General features: G+C 43.6%; 1 protein-coding gene across 1 annotated transcript in view; it reads right to left on the bottom strand.

Annotated features, from left to right (window-relative positions):
• Positions 1 to 10,743, bottom strand: part of Glb1 (galactosidase beta 1) — a 108,993-nt gene that overhangs the window by 69,362 nt on the left and 28,888 nt on the right. Inside the window, exons 4-5 of the mRNA XM_042666401.1 lie at positions 10,618 to 10,678; positions 7,164 to 7,258 (exon numbers count right to left, since the gene is read on the bottom strand). Coding sequence (XP_042522335.1) covers positions 7,164 to 7,258; positions 10,618 to 10,678 — 156 coding nt within the window. The remainder of the gene's footprint in view (positions 1 to 7,163; positions 7,259 to 10,617; positions 10,679 to 10,743) is intronic.

Here is a 10,743-nt window from a genome sequence, read left to right as displayed (position 1 = left end):
AATCACCCACTAATTCCATTTGTAAGAAAAGTGACTTACTTATGAAAGTAATTAGCTTTCTGTTAATCTTGAGAGAACTGTTTTTCTGAAGGGTCCCTGTTTTGGCTTGGCCCTTACTAGTTGTATTTTAGTTACATACATCCTTTTCCTGCTGTACTTTAAATAGGACACTCTGTTAGAAGCTCCTTGAATTTTACTTATGTACTGTTAATTAAGCCACATCCTTTTGCAGATTGTGAGCCTGAGCTCATCCGATGTGAGCAGAGGGGCAGGGCCTGCCGTGTTAGGGATAAAAAGGGAGCAGCCTGGGTTGGGAAGGTGGCTCAGTGGTAGAGCGCTTGCCTTGCATGCCTTAGGCCCTGGGTTCAATTCCTCAGCACCACATAAGCAAAAAGAAAAAAGCCGGAAGTGGCGCTGTGGCTCAAGTGGTAGAGCGCTAGCCTTGAGCTGAAGAGCTGAGGGACAGCGCCCAGGCCCAGAGTTCAGACCCCATGACCGGACCCAAAAAAAAAAAAAAAGGGAGCAGCCTGCCTGCTCTGTGTGCTCACTTGCCAGGTTTTTGGCTAATGGCCATAGCTCTGAAAAAGTAAAGCTTGCCTTAATGAGTTCCTAATTAGTCTCTATTCCTGTGTGTCATTTCAACATCTCAAGCTATTTCTAACGGATAACCATTGTAAGCATTTTGGTAGATAGCCCTCCAAGTTTACATAATATACATAGCATCTTCTTTCCTCAAAATGGTGTATATTTATACCAGTTATAATAACACTGTGTTCTTTACCTATTACTCAAATTATCCAAGGTAGGTAGTAAGAAGGGCAAATGCCAGATATAAATGCACCATGATTTGACTTATCTTCAGCTGTCAAAGACCCAGGGTATTTCTGGCTTTGTTCTCCATAATCAACACCTGGCTTGAGCTTAATAACATCAGGATTTAAACCAGCTCTCCTCCATCCTTCTGATAGGGGACATCCTGCAATGTCCAAAAACATTTGGGTCGTCACCACAGTGATGACCCAGAGGGAATGGTGCTAATGGCACAAAATGGATTGAGGCCAGGGACACTGCTAAATATCGTTCAGTGCACTGAATGAATACCAAGAGCATGAACTCAAGACCTCATGTTCTTGCTTGGCTTTCTTGCTCATGGCTGGTGCTCTACCACTTGAACCATTCCTCTAATCTGGTTTTTTGCTGGTTAATTGGAGGAAAGTCCCTCAGACTTTTCTGCCTAGGCTGCCTTCATACTGAGATGCTTAGATCTCAGCCTTCTGAGTAGCTAGATCTATGGATATGAGCCACCAGTTTCTGGCATCTATTTTCTTTGTATATAAAACACAGATATGTGTTTATATACAAGATAATTTGGGTATATATACATAAATAATCTTACACTATCCCAGATATCACATTTCCATGAGAGAATGGAAGGAAAAGCAATAAGAAAATAAAATCTAAGAAAGTTTTTTAGAGAGAAAAAGGAAAAATACAGTAAAAGAAACATTGCTCTTTAATAAAATGAACTTCCAGATTTACCCACTACTACTACTACAACAAAGAACCTTAGAAATATAATGTATGAAATAAAGGTGATGCTGAAAAATACACCATCCAATACTCAGTGGAAACCTCAAAAACACTTGAAAAGAAGTTTTTTTGTTTTTTTTTTGCTTATGTGGTGCTGAGGAATCGAACCCAGGGCCTCAGGCATGCAAGGCAAGCGCTCTACCACTGAGCCACCTTCCCAGCCCCTCAAAAACACTTGAGACTAGACTATAAACTATTTCCACCAAAGCCAGGACAGGGGAACAAAATGAAGTATGATCAAAGACACTTGGGAACCTTTTAGGGTGCTATTTCTTTTCCTGAAGTGGTGTTATGTGGTTCCTTATGTTACAACAATTCATTAGAGTGCACATTTATGTAATTGTGCTGTATTTCATAACTTCATATAAGTTTTTTTTTGTCTAAGAATAAAATTTCAACCTGCAGGCTGGGTGCAGTGGCTCACACCAGAAATCTCAACTACTCTGAGGGCACAGATCAGGAGAACTGAGGTTTAAAGCTAACCTGTAGGGCTGGGAAGGTGGCTCAGAGGTAGAGCGCTTGCCTTGCATGCATGAGCTCCTGGGTTCGATTCCTCAGCACCACATAAGCAGGAAAAAAATGCTGGAAGGGGGAGAGGGGGGAGGCTGGGAAGGGATGTGAAGGGTAAACCAAAGGAGGAGGCTGCAATGCTTGGTAAGAAATGTACGCATGGCCGGGCGCTGGTGGCTCACGCCTGTAATCCTAGCTACTCAGGAGGCTGAGATCTGAGGATCGCGGTTCAAAGCCAGCCCGGGCAGGAGAGACCGTGAGACTCCTATCTCCAATAAACCACCAGAAAACCGGAAGTGGCGCTGTAGCTCAAGTGGTAGAGCGCTCGCCTTGAGCTGAAGAGCTGAGGGACAGCGCCCAGGCCCAGAGTTCAAGCCCCACGGCCGACAAAAAAAAAAAAAAAGAAATGTACGCATTATCCTGCCCATGTAATTGTAACCCCTCTGTACAGTATGTTCACAAATAAAATAAAATTAAAAAAAAAAAAAACAAAAACACTGGAAGTGGCGCTGTGGCTCAAGTGGTAGAGTGCTAGCCTTGAGCTGAAGAGCTGAGGGACAGTGCCCAGGCCAGAGTTCAGGCCCCACGATTGGACCCCCCCTCCCCTCCCCCCAAAAAAAGCTAGCCTGTAGAAAAGGTTAGAAAAATCTGGATGTGGGTGTGGGTGGTCTGAACCTTTCACCCATGAGTAGGCATAAATAGGAGGGTTGTAGTCTGGGCCAACCCAGGAAAATATGCAAGACCCTAATGGAAAAACTGTAAGTAAAAAGGGTTGGAGAGTCAGGCACTGGTGGCTCATGCCTATAATCCTAGCTCCTCAAGAGGCTGAGATATGAGGATCATGATTCAAAGCCAGCCCAGGCAGGAAAGTCCATGAGACTCATCCCCAATTAACCACCAAAAAACCCAAAAGTGGAACTGTGGCTCAAAGTGGTAGAGCAGAAAAGCCCAGGGACCGTGCCCAGGCCCTGAGTCCAAGCCCATGACCCAGCCAAAAACTAAAAAATAAAAAGGAGGTATTTGATACACACAGAGTAGAAAACTCTACCTTGGGTAATTTTTGCTGACACCCTTGTCTCATGAAAGTTCCTTTGAAATCATTGAGATGCGAGTTAAGAAAAGCTTTGCAAATTCTGGTAAGGTTCTTTTTTCCCTCCTTTTCTCCACGCCTCCTCTCCCTTTTAAGAGCTACATAAATGACTATGCCGTCCTTTATCATTTGACTGCCAAGAAATTCAGAGCTAAATTTGAGGGTCAATTCTAGCAAGTGAGCCAGAGCCTCTATACCTATGTCCTTTTCTGCCACCAGCCTTGGTTTCCTTCCCATAACCCTACCTGTTCATTATATTTATCTATTATCAACCAAACAAAAAGTGGCTTCTAATGAATACATGGACATTTATTTATTATAAGGAGAGGAGAAAGGAGAGGGGAGAAAGGAGGAGAGAGAGAAGGGAGGAGGGAGAGAGGGAGAGAAGGAGAGAGGGGGCAAGAGAAAAGAAGAGAAAAGGGGGGAGGGAGAGAAACATTTACAAAACAAAGCCCAGCAGCATGCCTGTAATCCTAGCTACTCAAGAGGCTGAGATATGAGGACCACAGTTTGAAGCCAGGCTGGGCAGAAAGTCTTATCTCTAATTAACTATTAAAAAATGCCAGAAGTGGAGAGCTGAGGCTCAAGTGGCAGAGCAGCCTTGAGCAAGAAAACCTCAGGGCCGTCCATTAGAAAGAATAATATTTTTGTCATTTATGGGGAAACAGATGGACCTAGAACAAATCATGTTGAGTGGGGTAAGCCAAACTCAAAGAGATGAGCAGCACACATGTGATAACCTAAACATGACCCCAGGCATTTACATACAGAGGGTACCAGTAGGAGAGGAACCCAAAGGTTCCTGAACATATAAAATATTATCTATTGAAACAAATTCCGGGAAACACAAACATGGGTGGGTTGGGTTTTGTTTTTTTTTTTTCTGCTTCTTATGAGGGGAGCAAAGGGAAAGCGGGTTACAGAAAAGGGAGGAGGAATAGTGAACAAATGCAATCAAGATATTCATTATAGCCGGGCGCTGGTGGCTCACGCCTGTAATCCTAGCTACCCATTAGGCTGAGATCTGAGGATCGAGGTTCAAAGCCAGCCCGGGCAGGAGAGACCGTGAGACTCCTATCTCCAATAAACCACCAGAAAACCAGAAGTGGTGCTGTAGCTCAAGTGGTAGAGCGCTTGCCTTGAGCTGAAGAGCTGAGGGACAGCGCCCAGCCCCAGAGTTCAAGCCCCACGCCTGACAAAAAAAAAAAAAAAGATATTCATTATACACCAAGTAGAAACTGCATCTTGTGGGCAGGAACAGGAGGAAGACCCTGGGGGAAAGTGAAGGAAGGGGTGATAGTGTCCAAAAGAGAAATATGTATTACCTGAATTGTGAAACGGTAATCCCTCTGTACAACATCTTAATAATAACCATAAAATTATATTTTAAAGAAATCTTCAGGACCAATGTCCAGGGCCCAAGTTCAAGCTCCAGGACTGGCACCAAAAACCAGAAAACAAAAACAACAACAACAAAAAAAAAACAGCTTAAAGTCATGGCCATAAGCATCAGAGGTCTCTATTGGCTGCATGCAAATCTGAGCTCTGCCACTTCCTGTCCATGGGACTCCACCTGTACAAGAGTTTCTCATCTGGAGAGGTTGTAACACCTACTTTGCTGAGTTGTTATGAGGTTTAACTGAGTCAATTCAGGAAAAGACCTTTGTATAGTACCTAGCCTCTGCTTAGTCCTCAAAAAGCTAGCAAAGCAATGACGACCAAACCCAAGTTTTACATCACTGCCAATTAGTAAAAAAATAGAGCTGTGCAAATGTTAGGGCTGAGAGTGGGAAAAAAATGAACACAAACAGAAAAAGGCAAGACTCATAGAAAAGTCACAATGAGATTCAGAAGAACACCAATTTTTCTAGTGTTTAACAAACTTTTTCAATGAAGAACCAGGAAGTGCGGCGTCAGTGGCTCACATCTGTAATACTTGATACTCAGGAGGCTGAGATGTGAAGATCGTGGTTTGAAGCTAGCCTGGGCAAGATAATCTGTGAGATTCCTATCTCCAATTACCCACCATAAAGGCAAAAGTGGAGGTGTGGCTCAAGTGGTAGAATGCTATCCTTGAGTGAAAAAGCTAAGGGACAGTGCCCAAGCCCAGAGTTCAAGCCCCACAACAGACAAAAAAAAAAAAAAGGAGAGAGAGAAAGAGACCCTGAGATCTACAGAAATAGCATGAAATCCTGACTGCCAAATGACAACTGGGTGGGCGAGGCCAAATCACTTCATCTTGAATTCTTCCAATAGCAGTTTTCAGCATCCAGGACAGAGCTGGATATCATTAAATAAGTATACTATAAGAACTAGAAGAGCTGGGCGCCAGTGGCTCATGCCTATAATCCTAGCTACTTAGGAGGCTGAGATCTGAGGATTGAAGTTCAAAGCCAGCCTGGGAAGGAACATTTGTGAGACTCTTATCTCCAGTTAACCACCAGAAAACTGGAAGTGGTGCTGTGGCTCAAGTGGTAGAGCACTAGCCTTGAGCTAATTGCTCAGGGACAGGGCCCAGACCCAGAGTTCAAGCCCCACAACCGACAAGAAAAGAAAAAAGAACAAGATATCGCAGTGAACTCCTGTAGTCCCAACCACTTAGGATCCTCCTGTTGAGGCAGACAGTGCTCAAACTCAGGAGCTAAGGGCCAAGTGGGCAATACAGTAAGACACAAACTCTTTGTGTGCGTGTGTGTTTTGGTCCTGGGTCTTGAACTCAGGGCCTAGCTGCTGTCCCTGCACATTGTAGCTCAAAGCTAGTACTCATGGATTTTCCTGCCCAGGCAGGCTTTAAATTGTGAACCTCAGATCTCAGCCTCAGCAACACAGGAGGTATTACAATACCAGACTTCAAATTATACTATATAGCCATAATAACAAAAAGAATCTGGTACTGGCACAAAAACAAATATGAAAATTAATGGAACAGAAGACCCAGAAACAAAAACACACAGCTTCAGCCACCTAATTTTTAATAAAGGAGCCAAAAACATACACTGGAGAAAAGACACCCTCTTTAACAAATGGTGCTTATCTACATGCAGGAGATTGAAACTAGAACCTTATCTCTTGCCCTGTACAAAAATCAACTCCAAATGGATCAAATATCTAAATGTAACATCCGAAACTCTGAAATTACTACAGGAAAATTCTGGATCAAATAAGCACAGGTAATTATTTTCTGAATATTAAGACTCTACTTGCCCAGAAAATAAAAGCAAAAATGAACAAAATGAACTGCATCAAATTAAAATGCTTCTGCACAGCAAAAGAAATAATTATCCAAGCCAAGAAACAATCCACAGAGTGAAAGAGTATCTTTGCCAGCTATTCATTTGATAAAGGAATTTAGCCTGGCATCAATGGCTCACACCTGTATTCCTAGCTGTTCAGGAGGCTGAGATCTGAGGATCGCAGTTCAAAGCCAGCCCAGGCAGGAAAGTCTGTGCGACTCTTATCTCTAATTAACCACCAGAAAATGAGAAGTGGCGCTGTGGCTTAAGTGGTAGAGCACTTTGCCTTGAGCTGAAGAATTCTTGGTACAATTAGTATATACTAGAAAAAAGAATGATGAGAGGAAAACCAGCTCTGCTGAGGGAAGGGAATCAGCTTCTGAAGCATGAAGGGCGAATGAAGAGAGTAAAGAGGACAAACACTGTCAGAGTAGTTTAGTTGTGCGTATGAGAATAAAATGATGAAACCAGCTGAAATTACTTTAAGAGGAGCGAGAGATAGAGGAGAGTGACAGAAAGGCGGCGGGTGGTAGTTCTCTTGTATGCATTTATGGAAATGTCATGCTGAACCCCCTTTTTATTAAAAAAATCAAAATATGATATATTAAAGTATTTAAGTAAAAGCATCATCCATAGCATCCCCTCTTCAAGTAACAGACTGACACGGTGTGTGTCCACATCTATCATGTATGCGGTATAGAGGGATGGAAACCCACCTCTTAGCTCAGTTCCACATTTACCTGCACTGTTATAATCGGTCCTCCATTCTGATAGAGAAGAGGCCTCATCTTAGGCAGAAGGACTCCCAACCACTTATCCACAGCTTTGAGGTAATCTAGAAAACAAGATTGGTGTGACGCCTTAATATACTTTCAGAACCAAGAGTTCACCTGCAGCTGGGTGCTAATGGCTCACACCTGTAATCCTAGCTACTCAGGAGCCTGAGATCTGAGAATCGTGTTCAAAGCCGGCCTGGACAGGAAAGTCTGCAGGATTCTTATGTCCCATTAACCACCAGAAAACTGGAAGCTGGGGCTATGGTTCAAAGTGGTAGAGCAACTAGCCTTGAACAAAAAAATCTCAGGGACAGTGCCCAGGCCCAGTTCAAACCCCAAACTGATTAAAAAAAAAAAAAAAAAAAAGAGTTCACTGCAGACTCCCACACGGATTGGCAGCAAGGACCAGGTTATACCAGACATTCAACAACTACTTTCTAAAATGGGGCATGTACCGGACCAAGAAAAGTATCAGCAATATTGTCCTGCAAGATAGTAGTTCAGTTGATCTCCTCAGTGGACAAGGCCTACTATGCCTGTCCTTGCCCGAGGACACAAAGCCAGGAGCACAGGTAATGGTTGCTAACCAAAGAGAAGACAAACTGAATGCTATGTTCTCCTCTCTGTTATTTCTAAGATTAAGTTCCAGTTGCCATGAGAGATCAAGGCTATAATCTTTACTACTTGGAGAAGAGGAAATGAGAGGAGCAAGATTTAAGGCCAACCTAGGCACGAGACTCCTTTTCTCAATCAGTGGCTTTGCAACCAGTACATTGGCACAGACCCATCATTTCAGCTATAGGGGAAGCACAATGGCTAGGAAACAAGGTAGCATATTCCTGTCTTCCCAGCCACATAGTAAGCACAAATAAAATTATTGCAATCTAGGCTGGCCCTGGCACAAAGTAAGACTCTACCTCAAAAATAACATGGCTCATACCTGTAATCCTACTCAAGAGGCTGAGATCTAAGGATCACTATTCAAAGCCAGCCCAGACAACAAAGTCCTTGAATAAACTACAAAAAGTCTTACCTCCAATAAACTACAAAAAGTCAGAAGTGGGGCTGTGGCTCCAGAGCACTAGCTTTGAGCCTCCCATTCCCCCCTTCCTCAAAAAAACACCCTTAGGGACAGTGCCTAGGCCCTGAGTTCAAGCCCCAGAAGTGTCCAAATAAATAAATAAATAACCAACCAACACACACAAAAAGCAGCTGATAGAGTGACTCAATTGGTAGAGTTCCTCCCTAGCAAGTACAACCCAGGCCTCAAATTCACAATCTATGATTGCAAAAACAAAAACACGAAAAGCTGTACTAAATTACATATTTGTACTAACAAAAGGGAATAAGAACTGTATGTTTTATAAAGATATCATGAGGACTACAGAGGTAATACATTTGAGAGCACTAGTATAGTAATATATTAAGATACAAACCAGAAAGGTAAAACAATAAAATACTTATAGTATAAATGAACTAACTGGGGCTGGGAAGGTGGCTCAGTGGTAGAGTGCTTGCCTTGCACGCATGAGGCCCTGGGTTCAATTCCTCAGCACCACATAAGCAAAAAGAAAAAAGCCGGAAGTGGCGCTGTGGCTCAAGTGGTAGAGCGCTAGCCTTGAGTTGAAGAGCTGAGGGACAGTGCCCAGGCGCAGAGTTCAGGCCCCACGACTGGACCTCCCCCCCCAAAAAATTAATTAATTAATTTTAAAAAATGAACTAATTTTCCATAGAATAAACTTCATATTATCCACTATTACAATAATCTCCACCATCCCCAAGAGAAACAGCAATTCAGTGAAATAGGAATTTCTTTTTTTTTTTTTTTGGGTCCGGTCGTGGGGCCTGAACTCTGGGCCTGGGCGCTGTCCCTCAGCTCTTCAGCTCAAGGCTAGTGCTCTACCACTTGAGCCAGAGCACCACTTCTGGGTTTTTTCTTTTTGCTTATGTGGTGCTGAGGAATCGAACCCAGGGCCTCAGGCATGCAAGGCAAGCGCTCTACCACTGAGCCCACTTCCCAGCCCCTGAAATAGGAATTTCTGACTGTGGGTTTAGAGCTAAAATAATCTCTCACTTTTTTTTTTTTTTTTTGCCAGTCATGGGGCCTGAGCTCTGGGCCTGGGCGCTGTCCCTCAGCTCTTCAGCTCAAGACTAGCACTCTACCGCTTGAGCCACAGCGCCATTTCCGGCTTTTTCTGCCTATGTGGTGCTGCGGATCAAACCCAGGGCCTCATGCATGCAAGGCAAGCACTTACCACTGAGCCACCTTCAAAGCCCCTCTCTATTTAAAAAAGATAAGAAAAACCAAGTGCCAGTGGCTCATGCTTCTTCTGAACTGGCCCTGGCTGAGCCTGGTTCAAAGCCAGCATAGACAGATAAATCCAAAAGACTTTTATCTACAATTAATCAGCAAAAAGCCAGAAGTAAAGACATGACTCAAGTAATAAGAGTTTCAGCCTTAGCTGGGCGCCCGTGGCTCACGCCTGTAATCCTAGCTACTCAGGAGGCCGAGATCTGAGGATTGAGGTTCAAAGCCAACAAGGGCAGGAAAGTCCATAAGACTCTTATCTCCAATTAACCACCAGAAAACAGGAAGTGGTAGAACACTGGCCTTGAGCTGAAGAGCTCAGGGACAGTGACCAGACCCAGAGTTCAAGCCCCACGACCAACCTCCCCCTCCCCCCAAAAAAGTGCCAACTTTGAGTGAAAAAGCTAAGCAAGAGGGCTGGAAATGTGGCTTAGTGGTAGAGTGCTTGCCTAGCATGCACGAAGCCCTGGGTTCCTCCATTCCTTAGTACCACATAAACAGAAAAATCCCGAAATGGCACTGTGGTTCAAGTGGTAGAGTGCTAGCCTTGAACAGGAAATCTCAGGGACAGCACCCAGGCCCTGAGTTCAAGCCCCATGACTGACCAAAAAACCACTAAGTAAGAGTACCAGGCCCTGAGTTCAAGCCCCAGTACTGGCATGCATGCATGAATGAATGGTTGAATGAATAAATAGGTAAGAATGTCTTATAAATGTCATCCAACTGTCACTGTATATAAGTAGACACTACAGCTACCAAGAAATCTAGTTATATCTAGAAAGTACATATGGCATTTTGATTATCAAAGTATCACAGGCTGTGTCATACATTGAATATGTAAAAAGAGAAAGAGCATCATTAGTGGGCCAACCACAGAGTTCAATGCCAATTCAAAGTGTTACCAGGCTATCTGTAAGATCTGGCCAAGGGGTGCAAGGAAGCCGATCTCCTACATCTTCAATGTCTGGTGTGGTGTGGTGAAGGGTATTTCACACTCACTCTGCCAAGCTCTTAGAAGTACTTGTACAGTAGCTCAGCTTTCAAATGATCTGGCTTCTTCTATTAAACTGTCTAATTATTTCATAAATTCTGAGGATCTCTCTGACTTACCTGGGTCAGAAGAGCGGAGAACAATAGATTCCTTCTCTAATAGCCAAGCAGGCAATCCCCCCTATGAAGAGAGAAAAGGGATGAAAGCTATTATCATGTCATGTTCGTGAAAGGAGCTTAAAGAAG

This window comes from Dipodomys spectabilis, unplaced genomic scaffold (assembly GCF_019054845.1).
Source record: "Dipodomys spectabilis isolate Male_0828 unplaced genomic scaffold, ASM1905484v1 ptg000365l, whole genome shotgun sequence".
Classification (NCBI taxonomy): Eukaryota; Metazoa; Chordata; class Mammalia; order Rodentia; family Heteromyidae; genus Dipodomys; species Dipodomys spectabilis.
The sequence above is the reverse complement of the archived record's forward strand: the minus strand, read 5'-3'. Positions and strand labels throughout refer to the sequence as shown.